The sequence below is a fragment of the Centroberyx affinis genome, unplaced genomic scaffold (genome assembly GCF_046629955.1).
Source record: "Centroberyx affinis isolate AG114_WGS23_722 - 3 ecotype Tasmania unplaced genomic scaffold, CSIRO-AGI_Caff_v1 ptg004187l_1, whole genome shotgun sequence".
In the NCBI taxonomy this organism is placed as follows: Eukaryota; Metazoa; Chordata; class Actinopteri; order Beryciformes; family Berycidae; genus Centroberyx; species Centroberyx affinis.
Window position 1 is genome coordinate 1 of NW_027281939.1, and position 19,403 is coordinate 19,403.

Below are 19,403 nucleotides of genomic sequence, written 5' to 3' on the forward strand. Positions count from 1 at the left end.
ATTATCATAGCCTAATTCAGTTACACTTTACCTGAAGTACACTGATTCAATAAAATCAGATTATAAACACAGATAAACTTTTCTTAATGTTATCAGAAAATGACATTTGATGTAATATCATGTCATTAAAAAAAAATTTGCCCTATGAAGTCAGCTATTCAACTGCATTTATTTATTTATCACAGACATTTTAATAATTATAATAATTATCATGCACTCTGAATGTGCTTAATGCCTTATGAACCCACTTCACGTGTTAGCCTGCTGCATGTTCAGAAAAATATTCATTTATGCTTCATTAAGACTTTACACACACACACACACACACACACACACACACACACACACACACACACACACACACACACACACACCATTACTCTGACAGTTTATTGTCAATGGGAATGAAAGATCAATTCCCTCCATACTATCTGACAGAGAGACAGACAGACAGAGAGAGAGAGAGACAGAGAGAGAGAGAGAGAGAGAGAGAGAGAGAGAGAGAGAGAGGAGAGAGAGAGAGAGAGAGAGAGAGAAGCGGAGAGAGAGAGCGAGAGAGCGAGAGAGCGAGAGAGACAGACACAGACAGAGAGAGAGAGAGAGACAGACAGAGAGAGAGAGAGAGAGAGACAGAGAGACAGACAGACAGACAGACAGAGAGAGAGAGAAGAAACACTGAAGCTGTATTAAGCAAATGATGGAACATATGTGAGGCAGACAAACTGTAATAATAACAGAGACATTTTGATCCTACAGACATTATGAGCTTACCCCCCCCCCCCCCCCCCCCCCAACACAAACACTCTCCTCATGGTCTCCAGGCTCTTCTGCTATTCCTTTGTCATTTGTTTCAGAGTTAATGGCAAACGAAGGCCGACAATCTAGAAGATTCTGCATACCAGCATCAGCAAGTTCACATGAACATGAACCATAACTCACTTATCCTGGAGGAGAAGTTTAGCATTTTAATCCAAAAAGTAATATTCATACTTCATCTGGCAGCTGCAGTATTAACTGAATGCTGCGATTAACAAAGTAATTATCACAATGTTAAGGCTCTTTCTTTTTCCACTTGAACCATTTGGGGGGAAAACTGAGCAGTTTCCAAGCAGGAAGCAGGAAGCAGGAAGCTGTTGGACTGTTGGACTGTTAGACTCAGTTCAACTAATCTGCACTTCATCCTGATCTGACTGCAGGAGTTTAAAGAGGAAGTAAACCCACCTAAATCTGTGGTGAAGCCTGACACCTGATGGTGAAAAGTAGGTACTGAACTGGCCATCTGCTATTGGCTGGTCTCTGTGCCCTGTGATGTCACCCTCTATAGAGTACAACAGGTGGTGACATCACCTGGCACAAAGACCAGCCAATAGGAGAAGGCCAGTGCACCCCAGTTTTCACCATTAGGTGTCAGGCTTCACCAAGATTGGAGTTCGGGGGTTTAATTACTCTTTAACTTCTACAAACAGTTCCTGGAGGCAGAAATCTCATTGGTTGAGTTAAACCTCAATGGGCGGAGCCAAAGAACCAGTGTTAGCAAGCTAACAGTTAGTTAGCTAACTAAACCTGAATGGCAAAGGAGGTCTGGTCAAATATAAATAAAAAAATATACATGGAAATGACTTCTTTATTCCTTCCTGACCATGGCTTCATGATGTTGAAGGTCAGCTAGCTAACTAGCAAACCTAGCTAACTTAGTATGATACTTATTATACATTACTTTAGCCCTTTTCACACAGCATGTTAGCCCAGGGTTACTTACGTTATTTTATCCTACATTTCACACTTGTTTTTTGTTTTTTTCTCTCAAACATCTGACCCTGGGTTTTTTTGTAATTTCACACACTACATGATGAACCCGGGGTCAACGCCCTCATCTGAATATTCTTTATGCTAATGAAAATGGTCGAGCGCAGCATGCGAGAAATGTTTGTTTACATCCGGTGAAATCAAATCCCGCCTGAGCCAGTTCGCAAAATATCGTACAGATCTCCTGACCTGATGTTTCATTCACATCAGGAGTAACAACACGCTCCTGTTAAAACTGTTGGCTGTTTAAAACCCCATCTGCTATATTCTAATTTATATTTTCCTTTTCTATATCCTGTTACTGTTCACTGCTACAATGACCATATTTCACCACATGGATCATTCAAGTCATTTAAAGATTGTTAAAGATTAATTCATTTGATCTTATAAATACAACCTACAAGGTTTTTATGACCATTTTCTACCGGGACACACACACACACACACACACACACACACACACACACACACACACCACACACACACACACATAAATACACACTCTGGACCAGTGAGCAGCTCCTGTATGTGTTGTTTTAATGTGGAATGGACGCCCAGCTTGGCAATGTAAACATTTCTGTACATACAACACATATATAACCACAGTTATAGAAAGACAGACAATATATTTGTTTATAATATTTACATCATCAATAAATAAGGAGGTACATGAAGGAATGAGCCGCACAGTAAAGCCTGACCGGTGTTAACAGTGTTGACTATCTGAGTGTCTGAGGGTTCGGCCGCATCCCAAAAACTCCTAAACACTCATGGAAACCAACAGAGACTGAGTGAGAAGATCTGCCTAGTGGTTAGAGGAAGGTCACAGGTTCGATTCCCATCAGCCAGTGTGTCCAGTTGAAGTGTCTTTGAGCAAGACGCTAAACGCCGAGCTGCTCACTCACAAGTTTCTCTGGAGAAGAAGAGCATTAACTGCTTAACGCCTCGTTTTAGCGACAGCAAATGCCTAAAATGTAAATGTAAAGTATAACATGGTGGACACTGTAATCAGTGAGACAGTTGGAGCTGTTAATATTGTTTACCTGTCAAGTTGCCAGAGATACAAGTGCTCAGAAGCAGGTGTGATTTAGATTTCCCATTCAGGATAAAACAGAATAACCCAATTTCCCAACAGGAGTTATCAAAGTTTTATCTGGGAATAAGAGGAGATTCTGTAAGGCGGATTTACAATGTTGACCGTCCCTCCAGGCAGCAGAGGCAGATCTCCAGACTCAGTTGGGTCTTTCCATGTTCAGTTCAGTGGTTAGTCCTTGTGCAGTAGAAATCTCGTGCTGCAGGAAGATGTTCGTCCGCTTGGAGGAATCCACTCAGATTAGCTTCATCTAAGTCGAGCGTTATTGTCTTTGTAGTATTTCTACCAAATGAAGCTTGTGCAACTGTAAAGCAAATAGAGCTTAAAGAGAAGAGCAATCCCTTATTGTAGTGATGAATATTCCCTAAGACTTTTTTATCAAGCAATGTTTCCTCTGGATGAAGAGCAGAGATACAGCCTACTGTCTGTATAGAGCCGCCTCAACTAACCAGAGTCTTATACGCTATTAAATACAGTTTCCTACGGAGCCCCTAAAGTCCAGAAAGGTGATATTTTTTTTATCTTGTGCGCACAAGTTAATTATCTTAAGAGATAAAAAAAATAAAAGATAAAAAAATATCACCTTTCGGGACTTTAGGGGCTCCGTAGTTTCCAGGCTGGAAACTGTATTACTTAAATTGTGCAACACAGACGCCACATAACTGTACAGCCTGTACAAAAGGTGCTTTAACAAATAGACTCAAGAGAATTGTTCTTGAGGACTGTACGTATAAAGATATTTACATATTTGTTTCAATACAGTAATCTACCGGGGAATAATTCATTTTTTTAGTATCGAAACATTTGACAGGCCGATATTCTGTTCACTAAATGACACTAAGAATTATGACGTGAATTTTTTTTGACATGACCGGCAAAACTCAGAAGGTTACAACAGTCACTGCGAGGCTTCAGAAGCATGCAGGATTCACCTTCAGTAAGACAGTCAGTGTCAGTGATGCTGTGGAAGAATCACACTCACAAAACACAGAAAGCTAATTTCACTGCCTCACTCCTGGCTTAGCAGTCTGTTTTTTTGTTCCTCTCAAATAAGAATCTTTAGGATCAATATCTCAGAGCTTTGACGGTGCTTTACAGTTTCATTAAAAAGTCCACAGGTACTGTTTGTTCACCTCAAGCTCTGGAACTTTTCTCTCAGATTTTTCACCTTGCTCTGCTGACCGGCCTCCGTCTTTTGTCCGGAGGTTGAGCTCGTCTTCTGGGCCTCGTCCAGCGGCTCGCTGGAGGACGCGGCGGCCCTGTCGAGCTCTCCGCCTCTCCCGGCTGGAAGGCTCGACTCAGTTTTGGCTCTAGCTTCCTCCCTCTGCTTATATTCGTCTGACTCCTGATAGGCCCGGCAGCGGTCGATCACAGCCATGATGGAAATCTTCTCTCTGCTAGTCGGCGAACGAATCTGAACGTAGTTATCGTCCTTTTCTTCCTCTTTGGTTTCTTCGGCCATTTCCACAGGATCCGACCCGGGCTCCGGAAGCTTCTCCACAATGATGATCTTACGGCCGGGGTCGTTCTGGAGCGGAGCCTCGGCTGAGGTGTAGTAACCGCCGTAGCTGCCGTTAGGAGCTTTGTCCAGAAGCTTCTGCAGATGGAGGCCGCTCAGCCTGTAGTCCAGAGAGTTCGCTCTGTGAAGCCTTGGACTGCTTTCCTCCTGACTAGTGTCCTGGCTGAGGTGAGGCTTGTATTGAGGAACCTCACCAGAAGCTCCATCAGCGAGGAGGAAGCCGGAGGAGCAGCTGGAGCGTCTCTTCGGCCCGCCGTCCAACATCTGCTCCGGGACGGACCGACTGCGGCTGACCGGAGGCTGCTGGGACCGGCTGCTGTCGGAGCGGACGTATTTAGAGCGGAGTTCGCGAACGTCGGGCCAGTTGAAGCTCTCGGTCGGGGAGCTGAGGGGGCTCCTGGAGCGAGCCCGGCTGGGGGAGAGGCCCCTGGGGCTGCCCACCAAGCTGGAGGTGTGGGCCGGGCTTGGAGAGCAGACCTGCTCTAAGGGGCTCAATGGCAGAGTGGTGACTTGGTCGCAAGGGACCAGCGGCAGAGTCAGGTTGGCTTTACCTGCAAAACATAAGACAAATCATGAATTTGTCTTATAAATGATTGTTGAATGATTTCTCATCTCTCAAAAACAAAAAAACTGAAGGTAAACGGGACGTTACTGTACCTGAACTCTCCTTCTCTTCAATCACACATGGGAGGCTCTTCTTGCTGATCAGGATGTCTTGGCTTCGCTGCCGGACCATTGGCTTGGTGGTTTTGATGCGCTGGCTGTACTGACGGGCCAGATGGAGGACTTTGCTCTTGGCCTTGTCTGCGTCATCCTGCTGGTCCGACTCGCTGGCTGGCTCTCCCTCTGCCTCCGCCTTCAGCTGGGCGACTCTGGGAACCGGCGCCCTGAGGACGACGCCCTCTTCCCCAAAGACTCTCAGGGCGTCTTTCAAACTCCCGGTCCGATTTACCCCAAAGGCCGTGTGTTTGAAGGGAGAAGGGCTCAGGGATTCCTCTGTGATGGTGCTGAGGTCAGACTCTTCATTGTCTTTGTCAGAGTTCTTGTTTGGGGTCGTATTGCTGATGGAAAGGCCTAGACTGGTTGCTTTGGACTTAGAGTTTGGTTTTTCACGGCCTCTGCCTTCACCTTTGGATCTGCTGATCTCCCGCTCCATCGCCTGCCAAATCTTGATCATTTCAGATGAAGGTCTGAACTCTTCATCCTCAACAGGCTTCTCCTGCATGCTTCGAGATCTGGACTTCAAGTCAACAGAGTCAGAGCTTCCTCCTATGTAGAAACCTGAATCCTCTGGCTCCCTGCTTTTCTGATTAGACATCAGGGAGTCAAATGAAGCACTTGAGACCAGGCGGCCCTGAGTACCTGAGTCTGACTTTGCTGTGGAAGGGTCAGGAATGGAGGATGCGGTCAGGGCCGAGGGATCTGTCTGGATGGGTTCAGGAAGGAGGTCTTTCTCTGCCGCTGAGGCCTCGTCCCTCGGGATGCTGTTGAACCGGCTGACGGAGTTCCTGACCAGCCCAGTGGGGATGTAGGTCAGGCTCTCCCTGCGCCGGAGGCTGAAGGTGGCGTCCTGGTTCTCTGCGGTCTCATAGTAACTCTTGATTTTCCCGATAAGCAGCTGGTCCTGCTTGGAGAGGGTGGAGTCCCTCCTTCGCCGGATTCCTCGGTCGCCGTCAAAGAGGCTGTCGTCCCGCGGAGACAGCAGGGTCAGATCCGTCCCGCCGAAGGTTTCCTGGAGTTCGGAATAGCTGCTGTTCAGCCGGATGGGACGCTCGTTGGGTTCGGCGCCGAGGCTGAGGGTGCTGCCGGTCCTGCTGGGTAACCGTGGCGAAGGGCACCCGAGGGAGCGGGCGTCATCTACGGCCTGGCTGCCTCGTCTGATGCTGTTGGTAAAGTGCTGAGCGATGGCGCTGGCTTTGTCCAAGACGGAGGAAGGCAGGATGCTGTTCGCCTCACTCTCCTTCTCTGCTGCATCCTTCTCATCCTCCTCTTCTTCGGAGGATTCTCCACTGCTTAAGGTTTTTGAGTCAGACTCGGGCGTGGCAGCTGACGGTTCCTCTGGGTTCTCTTGGTTCTCTTCAGGTGCCGGTGCTTCTGCCCCAGACGCTAGGATCCTGGGAGGTGTAGCAGAGGAACCTTCTGGATCGGACGGCAGTTCTGGTTCAGGGTTTTCTGTGGGTTCAGAGTCTGATGTCTTCTCCTGCAGCAGCGTATCTGTAGGAGCCTAGAGAGGAAGAAACAACAATCATTTAGCTCAGCTGCAGAGGGTACCAGGCCTTTATTGGAAGCAGGCTTATATAAGAGACAGGCCTTTATTTCTAATTCCCTCTGTTTGATAAGTATATTTGCTCATATTTTAGTACGAAGCCTCCTTGTTTTCTGATCTGCTTCTGTTGGGGTTCGTTAGTTATCCGTTTTTTTGTTACGGCAACGCATTACCGATAATTACGGTAATCGACGACGGCACGCTCCAGAGACTTCCTCCGGCCTCTTGTGGCACTTGTACGTTACTACAAACTACAGTTACATTATATAACAGGCACCAGGAGTTTACCGGTATCCACCGTTGTTTTTTCCTTTGTTTTTTTCCCCGGCCTTTATTTGTTCGTGTCGACCACGGCCCCGGCCGGAGACCCGGCTTTTAATTGACTACCGGCCACTATTAGAGGAAATGCGGTATCACTGCTATTAAAGCTGTAACAAACAGTCTGAGCTCTTGTGATATATTATGTAAAGGAAGAACAAAACAAGACAGAAGATCTGAGAGGGACTGCTGAACGGAAACTCTTTCCTACCTGTAAAGATAGTTGTGTCTGAACTGAATGCCACATTCCACAAAATATTTTATACAAAATATAACTTGTTAAGTTGTTTACTTGGAAAAGCATTTGTCAATTTATTTTCATTGTCATATGGTTTTGAAGGGGAAAATGGAGGTTGGACAGGATGATAAAGTCATATTTCTAAAAGACAGCAGTCACAGCAGATGGGCGGGACGAGCAGCGGCTGATGAAGTGACGGCACAGACAGTCAACACATTACAAACTGACAGATGGATGAACTGAGGAGGAGAGATACGTTTGTTTTTCCTGTCTTCCATGGGATTACTCTGCAGATTCAGGCTTTACACTGAGACAGCACACAGATAAGAACCTCGTACTGTACTGAAGTCAGTTAGCTAACGCTCTGATCCAGAATTACTTACAAGGAAAGAGCGGAAGGGGTTCACTGTTTGCTCTAGGACACATGGCTGTTGATGGACATGAGCTGAGACGGGTATCAGACCTGTGACCTGTCGGTGACGTGCCCGCACCACTGCTTACCTCTTCATGTGTGGGTTCATTCCCACACGGCTCCTCCTGACCGGCCAGCTGTCTGTTCTCCTTGTTAAAGCCGTTCTCAGGAACGCCGCCCTCCTCTTCATCCTTCAGCAAGGGGAAAAAAACAACCGGATATAAAAACAGAAGAAAACATAAACAAGATCTTTGGCAGTGTTAATGTTATGATGAACTATAAATATTCTTATATAGTCAAATGAAAGCCATGAACAATAAACAACCCATGAATGGGTTAGTTATTCTTGGTAATGCCCCAGGGACTCATACAGCACAGCTTTAATACACAACAACTGTCCATTCAGTTTAATATTGAGTATGAACAGTCAACTGACCAATCTCTGAACCCATCGTCTATCGGTCTGACGACGATCAGACTCTGGGGGCGACGGCCAATATTTGGGGGTTTCCGGTGCAGCCAGAGGACATCCGGGCCAAGACTTCCTCTTCTGTGAGCCGGTCATTGTTTACAGTCCGATTAGCAACTTGAGACACGAGAATGGAGTCGGAGTTGAGAGACGACGTCTCATATGCAGATATCTGTTTATAGAGATTAGCCCAAATGTCGTCCGGACCTAAAACACCTACAGAAAGTATCGATGTTTGTGTTTTGTGTGGAGAAACGTTCGACTCTCGTGTCTCATGTTGCTAATCGGACTGTAAACAATGACCGGCTCAGGAAGAGGAAGTCTTGGCCCGGATGTCCGCCGGCTGCACCGGAAACCCCCAAATATTGGCCGTAGCCCCCAGAGTCTAATCGTCGTCAGACCGATAGACGATGGGTTCAGAGATTGTCAACTGACAAATGGATTAGTGGTAAATCCTGAGCTGCATAGACAAACTTCATTATCAACATCCCACCACACACAAGCTAATTTGCGGATCAGTCTCTGAAACTAGACGTGCAAATAAAGCGCCGTGAACACAGCAGCACAACACTGGAGGAGCAGCAGCTAACTTTCAGCACACACACACACACACACACACACACACACACACACACTGACTCTCCTCAGACCCGGAGCGATAAAGCTGCAACAGACAAGATGCTGCAAAGCTTTGGCTCAATGTCTGTTGTCAGAAAAGCTGTAAAGCAAACCATCCATGGATCTGGGCAAAATACTGAAAAAGCACAGACAAATAGCAGTCATTCAAATCTGCACAATGAATAGTGTTTTAACAATGGAGTTGGAACAATGTTCAAATTATTCCTGAATTTCACAGGTCAAAGACTCAAAAATGCAAAATACAACAGCAGGAAACTGTTCAAATGTCCGATTGACTTGAACACTGCTAAAAAAAATCACTTGACCTCAGAGCCACCAGACAGACAGACAGACAGACAGACAGGCAGACAGACAGACAGACAGACAGACAGACAGACAGACAGGCAGGCAGGCAGACAGACAGACAGACAGACAGACAGACAGACAGACAGACAGACAGACAGACAGCAGCTCAGCCACACAGCGTTGTTAGAGGCTTTCTGGGAAATGAGGCTCATGCATCAAGTAACTGAGGAAACCTTCACAGCAGCAGAATCTTCTCTAAAGCAGCATCATGTTTTACAGGTCAGGCAGCACTGGCATGTAGTTATTATCCGTGACTTTAGTATGTTATGAAGCCGGTGTAGAACGAGCCGCGGGCCAAGCCGGAGACGGGCGGCGGCGGCGGCGGTGGAAACAGGAGGGAAGCGACCCGCTGGCGGCAGAGAGCCTCACCATTGCGACCCCCATGGAAAGCAAAGCCCTGGCCCTGTAGTGCCAGCAGGAGATGGCGGCCAGCATGGAGCTGGCGAAGTCGGCTACCTGGTCGTCCTCCATCAGAATCTCATCCGAGTCGCTCTCCTCGCCCGGCGGCGGCCCGGCCTGCCGGGGCCCCGCCGGGCCGGCCCCGCCCTCCGAGTCGCTGCCGCTCAGCCGCTCCAAAGAGTCCTTCCTGTTGCCTAGGTCTTCCTCCTCCTCCTCCTCCTCCTCTTCCTCCACGCTGGGCCGCTCAGCCTCGGACTCGCCCAGGCTGGAGCCCAGGGTGCTGATGCTGGCGGCGGACTGCAGGGGGCGCCGCTCCCATGGTAACGCCCCCTCGCTGTCTGCGTGCTGCGGCGTAAGGTCACAGATTCCTGACGCGTCACTCAGTGTGTTTTGTCTCAGTGTGTTTTGTCTCAGTGTGTTTTGTCTCAGTGTGTTTTGTCTCAGTGTGTTTTGTCTCAGTGTGTTTTGTCTCAGTGTGTTTTACATTCTCCTGACCCCAACCGGCCCTAACTAACCCAACCACACCCTGGAGCCGCCCGGCCCATCCACACACTGACACTCAGCCTGTCACTGTTACATCAGGTGGCACTAACTGATCTGGTGCAGCCAGACCTCCGTGTTAAACTACAAATAACCACCTCGCGGTTGTATGCCTCCGCCAATAAACTTTGTTTTATCATTGCAAGGACAGTCTTTATTTATTGAACATATATAATTAATGTGATTATTAGGTCAACTTAAAGGATTTTGGTGTCTGCAAAAGTAAGTGACAGCACTTCCACCGTTTCTGTAGAATGACCCAAGATCGTTTTCTCAGCTACAGTGGTAAGCAAAACATTATGATGTCACAGTGGAGTTGACCTTTGAACTTTTGGATATAAAATGTCATCACTTCATCATTTTATCCTGTCAGACTTTTGTGTGAAATTTTGTCATAATTAACGTATGAGTCGTTGAGTTATGGCTAAAAACGTCTTTTGTGAGGTCACAGTGACCTTGACCTTTGACCTTTAACCACCAAATTCTAATCAGTTCATCCTTGAGTCCAAGTGGACGTTTCTGCCAAATTTGAAGAAATTCCCTCAAAGCGTTCCTGAGATATGGAGTTCATGAGGATGAGACAGAGGACGGACGACCTGAAGACATAACGCCTCGGTCACAGCTGTCTCCGGTGTGGAGGCTTAACACTGAAGGTCTGGAGAAATTCTTGTGATGAAACGTGGGATAACGAACCCTCGCTGAGCTAAACGCAGCATGCTGATTGGCTCTGAGTATGAAACAGAATTCTCCCACAAGCCCCCGGTGTTTTCTGCCAGGTAGAACAAGTTTCCATCGTTAGCGTAGCTACAATGCTAGCTGCTGTGCAGAGTAAAGTCAAGTTAACGTCCAAACTGAACATCATTCTGTCACCATGGGAACTGGCTCTCTGTATGGATGCTGCCTCTGGGTGAAGGGACTGTTGAATCACATGCTGTGTACCGGTTAATGTTCAATGACTTCACCGTTTTTTTTAAAAGACCATACACTAGGTAAAACAATATGGGAAAAAAAGCAAATTACATAGTTTTTAAACTTAAAATGATGACTACGCAAATAGAATAAAGGCTTTTTGACTGATTTTTGGAGCGCCTTGGATTTCTTTTTCCCACAGTTACTAGAGGACCTTTTCTTTTTTATCCAAACAGCATCCAACCCTTAACATTAGAGCTAAGAAGCATTCCAGCCTCCTGAACCTGAACTCAAGTCCATTCGTTACGTACGACTGCATGAAGCAAATTTAGACGATGTACAGCAGTGGGAAACAGACACTTAGTTTATTTGCAGCAGCGAATCATAAGAACCGACAGAAGCAGAGAAGCTAAATCACACAGATGATGCTGCAGGACTGATGACCTGCTGAGTTATGATTTCTCCAGATAGTTTAGAAAATCCTTCTACTTCTTACAAACCCCTCAGTTCCAGTTCCAGTCTGTTCACAGCTGTGATTCATATCCAAACAGCAGCCTGCAGACTCACATCATCTGACAAATACCTCTGAGCTCTGTTGGTCGTGTCTGAGTGACAAGGACTCCACTGCTGTTAACCCAATGACTTACTTCCCTATTCACTTACTTACCTGCCTACATACTTTCTAATTTTCTTACTAGTGCCGCTTTTCCACCGCATGGTGCCGGCTCAACTCGACTCAACTCTATTCACCTTTTTTGGTTTTCCATTGGGCGAGTACCAGGTACCAGGTTCCATATCACCTGGTACCTGCTACTTTTTTTGGCAGCACCTCCGTCGAGGTTCCCAGCAAGCTGAGGTGATACCAAAAGGAGACGTGAAAACACTGCAGACTGCTGATTGGTCAGAGAGAATCGTCATCATTGCGCGACACGGGACATATATGCTAACGTTAGCTACCAGGTTAGCTTACCCTCTTGCTTCCTTTGAGCAGCCAGAGAGCAGTCTGTTGTCTCGCTGCCTTCAGCCTCTTCTGAAATAAAATCTGTCTCCTTGCTGTGACTAACAGCCACACACCGAGAATCAAGAACACCTTCCCTTCCATATCCTCCATTGTTGAGGGGGTTTACTATCTGCAGTGAAAAACCAAGTGGTACTACCAAAAGCGAGTAGAGTCGAGTCGAGTCGAGGCGAGTTGAGCCGGTATGTGGTGGAAAAGCGACATTAGTTACTTACTTACCTGCCTACCTTCCTACCTAGTTTCTTACTTAGCTACTTACATAATTTCTACTTTTTTTTTACTTATCTACTTTCTTACTTACTTACCTGCCTACCTACTTACTTACCTCTTACCTAATTTCTACTTTTTTTATTACTTACTTAGCTACTTACTTACCTGTCAACTTTCTTTCCTACCTACTTTCTTATTTACATGCTCAGCAACTTACTTACCTTCCCTCTTTATTACTTTTTTAGCTACTTTCATACTTACTTACCTACCTAGTTTCTTACTTAAGTACTTATCTACTTTCTTTTACTTACTTAGCTACTTACCTGACTACCTTCTTGCTTACTTCTTTCTTACTTACTTATTTATCTACCTTCTGATTTACCTTCCTATCTACTTACTTAGCTATTGATCTTGTTTCTTACTTATTTGCCTACTTTCTTATTTTCTTACTTACCTACCTACCTAGCATCCATCCATCCACCCATCCATCCATCCATCCATCCATCCCCTACAGCAGTGTTAAACAGGGAACATGCAGTTTATCACAGTGAGTTGAAACTAGCTGCTCACCTTTAGGATCGCTGTTGGTTCCACACAGGAGAGGAACGAGCAAGAGGAGAAAAACAGAAACAGTTGATGGTTAAAGGACAGAAGGCAAAAACATTCATTCAAATAGCATTTTTCAAGCATTTTTCAGAATTTTTGAACTTATAAGCCAAATACACAACATGAAAGCATCTTCCTCTGGTCTAAATGATGTGAAACTGACCTGTGGTCTGATCAGTATATTCTGTACCATTATTAACAAGGACTGTTTCTTCATATTTGGCCATTTATCAGGTGGCTTCTGGTCACCAAGGTGTTCAGGACCTTCGTAACTTCAGTCACAAAGTCACTCCTTTGTAACTTTATTTATTTCTTTTTTAGATTATTTTTCTGCTTTATTGGATAGTCACAGTAGAGAGAGCCCGGGGCCTTGCCGGTGACGGCAATTCAGTTGTCATGGAAACGAATGTCATGAAGCTAAGATATGCCGATGAAGGCAGAGGAGTCCAGATCGCTGCCACATCGCTCAGCCACAGGGCGGACAAGGCAGAGCCAAATGGGAAATACAAACATGCTGAAACTATGTGATAAAATCTGCCAGGAGGGACATCAGTGGTAAAAAAAATAAAATAAAAAAAAAAAAATCCTGATTGCTTTTGCAGCCACAAAATACAGGGATTTACTGGGCAAAATGGGTAGAAATGGAAATCCATTTTTGATTTCAACTTCCTTAACTCCTTTATCTGTCCTATTTAGTACCTTTGTCCTAGGTGTGTTGTATTTGTGTACTACATGTTGTCCATGTTTATAAAAATCAATAAACAAAAAAAACAAAAAAAAAGAAGTGGAGCCGGAGATCAGTGACTGGTGGATAAAACCCACTGCAGCTGGAGGAGGAGGAGAAGGAGGAGTAGGAGGAGGAAGAGGAGGAGGAGGAGTAGGAAGACGAGGAAGAAGAAGGACAGGTACATGACGCACCAACCAGAGGCTCTCAGTGTGTTTCAGAGGGAAATGGAGGAGGAACCTCAGCTCAGTAATCGAGGCCAAAAATCTTTTCTCCTCTGAAGCCGCCTGCTGCTGCCCTCACATGGCAGGAGAGAGGAGAGCAACATCTGAATCACATCTCATCTTCCTCTCATTCACTTCTCCTGGACATATAGTATATAACTTTTATTTTTTGACATCTTACTCCCTGGATGCCTGAAATGAGCCTGACACAGGAAAGCTGCAGCAGATCTTTCCTGCAGCAGGTTCAGACAGATGAGAGTCTTTCATGTTGTTCAGCTTCACAGACGAACATCAACATTTCTCCTAAACATCATCCTGAGCTTCAACACAGAAACACTCAGCTGGATGCAGGAGCCACACAGCAGCAGCTCTGATGGTCCAATTCATCTATAAAGTGCTTTTATGTAAAGTTCACCACAATATAGAGATTTAAAAAAGAAACACACCACAGTCTGTTTGGCTGCTAAGTAAAATAAGTACAAACCGGCTTCCTCACTAACTAATAATAATGATATGGACTTTATTTTTTTACCTTTTGTGTTTTTCAGGATTTGTTTCGTTGGCTCTGAAGAAGGAAGAAAACAAAGATTAAGAACAAAACTGTGACAAAAGAAGAAGAACCAAAGAACCTGAGATCCAAGCTGATGGAATACAGAACTATAATAATAATATCTGGTATTAACTTCGTCCCACCTGACTGCCGGCGGCCCTGCCGTCCGTCTCGGGGAAAGTCATCGGACTGGCAGGACAGAGCTTTCTTCAGACGCTCCGGACTGTAGCGGAACCTGGACGGGTCTGAAGGTCCGGATACAACAACAACAACAACAACAGCAACAACAACAACATCAGTTTACCGGTCTGAGGTACTAATGTCCACACAACTTGATTTAAAAACGTTACATCCAGTCTGGAAACATCATCAAGTTCTTCATTCAATACCTCTTTAATCTAGACTAGATCAAATAAGATCAGATCAGATGAGATCAGACTGATTTGTTGTATTTGATCATATATTATATATTTTCACAAAAAATGTGCGATATGAAAATATTGTAAAAGTGTTATCAACAAGAGTTTTACATTATCTACTGTGTTTTAAAAAGCATGATAAGTTAACTTTGTGCTGAAGCTGGCTGACACTAACTTTCACTTCAGTGTGAAATAACAGACAGAGAATGACTGTCCAACACTTACAGATGGAGTCCATTTCCAAGATGGCTTCCTTCGCCTGAAACAAGGAATAAACACAAGTGTCAGTTCTTCCTCCCTCTGATACTGGTGTGTTTACTGGTGATACTGGTGTGTTTACTGGTGATCCTGGTGTGATTACTGGTGATACTGGTGTCTTTACTGGAGATACTGGTGTGTTACTGGTGATACCGGTGTGTTTACTGGTGATACTGGTGTGTTTAATGGTGATACCGGTGTGTTTACTGGTGATACCGGTGTGTTTACTGGTGATACCGGTGTGTTTACTGGTGATACCGATGTGTTTACTGGTGATACTGGTGTGTTACTGGTGATCCTGGTGTGTTTACTGGTGATCCTGGTGTGTTTACTGGTGATACTGGTGTGTACTGGTGATCCCAGTGTGTTTACTGGTGATCCTGGTGTGTTTACTTGTGTGTTACTGGTGATACTGGTGTGTTACTGGTCATACTGGTGTGTTTATCGGTGATACTGGTGTGTTTACTGGTGTGTTACTGGTGATACCGGTGTGTTTACTGGTGATACCGGTGTGTTTACTGGTGATACTGGTGTGTTACTGGTGATCCTGGTGTGTTTACTGGTGATACTGGTGTTTACTGGTGATCCCGGTGTGTTTACTTGTGTGTTACTGGTGATACTGGTGTGTTACTGGTGATACTGGTGTTTACTGGTGATACCGGTGTGTTTACTTGTGTGTTACTGGTGATCCTGGTGTGTTTACTGGTGATACTGGTGTTTACTGGTGATCCCGGTGTGTTTACTTGTGTGTTACTGGTGATACTGGTGTGTTACTGGTCATACTGGTGTGTTTATTGGTGATACTGGTGTGTTTACTGGTGATCCTGGTGTGTTACTGGTGATCCTGGTGTGTTACTGGTCATACTGGTGTGTTTATTGGTGATACTGGTGTGTTTACTGGTGATCCTGGTGTGTTACTGGTGATCCTGGTGTGTTGCTGGTGATCCTGGTGTGTTTACTAGTGATACTGGTGCCTTTAGTGGTGATACTGGTGTGTTACTGGTGATACTGGTGTGTTACTGGTCATACTGGTGTGTTTATTGGTGATACTGGTGTGTTTACTGGTGTTCCTGGTGTGTTACTGGTGATCCTGGTGTGTTGCTGGTGATCCTGGTGTGTTTACTAGTGATACTGGTGCCTTTAGTGGTGATACTGGTGTGTTACTGGTGATACTGGTGTGTTACTGGTGATACTGGTGTGTTTACTGGTGATACTGGTGTGTTTACTGGTGATACTGGACCTTCTGTGGGATGATGGCATGGTGGTTTTCCAGAATGATGCGTTTGATGTGGTGAGCCCACAGCCTCCTCTCTTCTACTGTCTTCGCCTGGAGACAACAAACAAACAAACAAACAAACACCTTCATTTAGACTGAAGAGAACTGGACCAGACCGGACCGGACCGGACTGAAGAGAGACTCCTTCTTTACTGAGGACAATATATCGTTTCTCAAGGCAGAGCGACTCCTTTTCTTCTTGAGGCTGATCTCACTGCAGATATTAATTCTAGTTTCCCTAGTTTCTATGGTTTATGAGTGTTTGTTTCAGTCTTCTTCGGTGCCAGGTGGGTGGAGTTACTTCTCTGTATGAAAAAAGTCTGTATGAAATGAAACGTAAATCTCCTCTCTGCTCTATCGATACATATGGAACTCAATAAGATGTGTTTGTTTGTTCGTGCGGAGCCTGCCAGGCGGGTGGAGCTACAGGTGTGTCTTACCTGGACGGTATGCGGCTGTTTGGGGTGTTTGTAGTGAGTGACGCTGAAGCACAGAGAGTCTTTAGCGCTCTCTATCAGCATGAGGGTGGAGCACTGAAACAACAACACAACCACATTAATAAACTCTATTTACTGTTTGAGAGGAAGTGTTCATTTACAATTTCTTCTATATATCCTTCCAAAAATCAATATCCATATTTCATCATTCATTAGGTCTAAAATCTGTTGGGTCCAGTCTGTAGAAGTGTTTCATTCAGTCAACAAGGACTAAAAAAGTTCCTTCATTTATTTTAAATTCATTACATTTTGGAATTCTGAGACCAGCAGGATGAAGGAAATCAGTTAAAACACAGTATCATGAAAAATGCTGGAAATGCTTTATTTTCCAGGTAATTTCCTAGAAAGGAACTTCATTGTTCATTCTGTTAAATTCTTATGAAGTTTCCTGGAAAGAAGCATGAAATTCTGTTGAAATGATGTGAAAATAGAGAAAGAGTTCAGTGGTAGTTGGTAAGTTCCTACAATTTCTGGTAACACTTTACAATAAGGGTACATTAATTTAAAGCATTAACTAACCCTTAATTAACAGTTAACTAATGTGTCTGGTAATCATTTACTAATGGTGTTCATGTTAACTAATGTATTAATTTATACATTATTTAATAGTCATCTTTATAAACTATTAAATAATGTATACATTAATACCTTAGTTAACATGAACACCATTAGTAAATTACACATTAGTTAACTGTTAATTAAGGGTTAGCTCATGCTTATTAAGCATTAACTAACCCTTAACTTAGTGACCCTTAAGTGTTACCCAATTTCTTCAGTTGTTTCCAAGACAGAACCATGAAATCAGGAATTAGAGAACTTCCTTACTGACTGTTGAGGGAGAACCTGTAGTTAATGGGCTATACTTAGAATATGACAGGAATAAGGTGCTAATAAATGTTTTGTAATGACTAATAATGAACCAATACACTACTAATATGCAGAAGCAGTAAGCAGAGCTGAGTCTCACGGAGATGTGTGTCTTGTAGACGAAGTGTTCTCCTCTGCGCTTGGTGATGAGCAGCATGCGGTCGAACAGGAAGAGCGTGCGTTCGTTCTTCGCTCGGTGAACCTTGAAGGTTCCTTCCAGAACCAGTTCTCCGTACGTCGTGAGGTCCGGACCCTTCCAGTTCAGCAGCAGGGACTGGACCTCCTGCAACACACACACACACAACACACACACACACACACACACACACACAGTCAGTCACTCAGCGTTCAAACCTGGTCCAACAGCAGGTGCAACAAGTGTGTTTCCATACTAATCTGACCTGGTTATCTGCACTGTAAAAAATGACAAGCTGTCCAGTGATTTTCTCTTGTCTCCAGACCTATCAGTTTATTTCATAATATTTTTATTCAAATTATCTCCCTGCACTAGCAGATATTCTGCTGGTTTCAATAAATTAATTTTTCTACTGTAGGCTAGGCTGAGCAAATTAGCGGAGGTGCAAATAATTAAAGCTGCAATAAGCGATTTTCTGACCACTAGAGGGCGACAGAAACCACAACACATTTGTAAATAAAACACAGCAAAGCCACTGAACTACGGAGGCCTACCAAGGACAAACCGTGCATAAAGGCTAACAGCTAAGCTAACTGTACCTACAGAGAAGTGTCACCAGTTACCAGTCTCACTTTGACTGATCTTTCTCCTGCAAGTTCACTAGTTTAACAAGTTCACTAGATTAACAACAAGTTCACTAGTTTAACAAATTCACTAGATTAACAAATTCACTAGATTAACAAATTCACTAGTTTAACAACAAGTTCACTAGTTTAACAAGTTCACTAGATTAACAAATTCACTAGTTTAACAACAAGTTCACTAGTTTAACAAGTTCACTAGATTAACAAGTTCACTAGTTTAACAAGTTCACTAGATTAACAACAAGTTCACTAGTTTAACAAATTCACTAGATTAACAAATTCACTAGTTTAACAACAAGTTCACTAGATTAACAAGTTCACTAGTTTAACAAATTCACTAGATTAACAAATTCACTAGTTTAACAACAAGTTCACTAGTTTAACAACAAGTTCACTAGTTTAACAAGTTCACTAGATTAACAAATTCACTAGTTTAACAAGTTTACTAGTTTAACAAGTTTAACAGGTTTAGCAGTTACAAGTTTACTGTGTGTATGTGTCTGTGAGTGTGTGTGTGTGTGTGTGTGTGTGTGTGTCTGTGAGTGTGTGTGTGTGTGTGTGTGTGTGTCTGTGAGTGTGTGTGTGTGTGTCTGTGAGTGTGTGTGTGTGTGTCTGTGAGTGTGTGTGCGTGTGTGACCTGCAGCCGGACAGCGTGCTCGTGTTTCCTCTTCATGTCGTTGATGTACCAGGCGACTCCGGTCATGCTGTAGATGGCGTCCTCCACCACCTCAAACCCCGCCTCCTCCGGGTCAAAGTGCTTCGCGATCTCCTGACCATGAGGAGGAGAAGAATAATAATAACTAGGAAATAATTTGTGTGTTTATTTTCTATTCCTTGTTTTGTAGTTGTTCCATTTTTATTTCATTGTTCTTGTTGCTGTAGTTGTTTTTATCAATACTACTTTATTTGTTTTTTCTTATTTTTACTACTTTACTTGTTGTAAAGCACTGCTATATAAATAAAGTTTATAATAATAATAATAGCAGTAATAGTGGCAGGAGTTGTCCATCTGTATTGTTGT

The 19,403-nt window shown here is 44.3% G+C and overlaps 1 protein-coding gene across 1 annotated transcript; it reads right to left on the bottom strand.

Annotated features, from left to right (window-relative positions):
* Positions 1–2,326: 2,326 nt before the first annotated feature.
* Positions 2,327–19,151, bottom strand: LOC139663993 (pleckstrin homology domain-containing family G member 3-like; the record flags this gene model as incomplete). Its single annotated transcript, XM_071542795.1, has 12 exons — positions 2,327–4,969; positions 5,076–6,642; positions 7,742–7,843; positions 9,475–9,849; positions 12,752–12,762; positions 14,268–14,300; positions 14,429–14,530; positions 14,930–14,963; positions 16,203–16,289; positions 16,679–16,771; positions 17,703–17,885; positions 19,020–19,151. Coding segments are annotated over 12 exons (3,660 nt in total), but the record flags the coding sequence as incomplete, so codon positions are not given.
* Between the last annotated feature and the right edge of the window lie 252 nt (positions 19,152–19,403).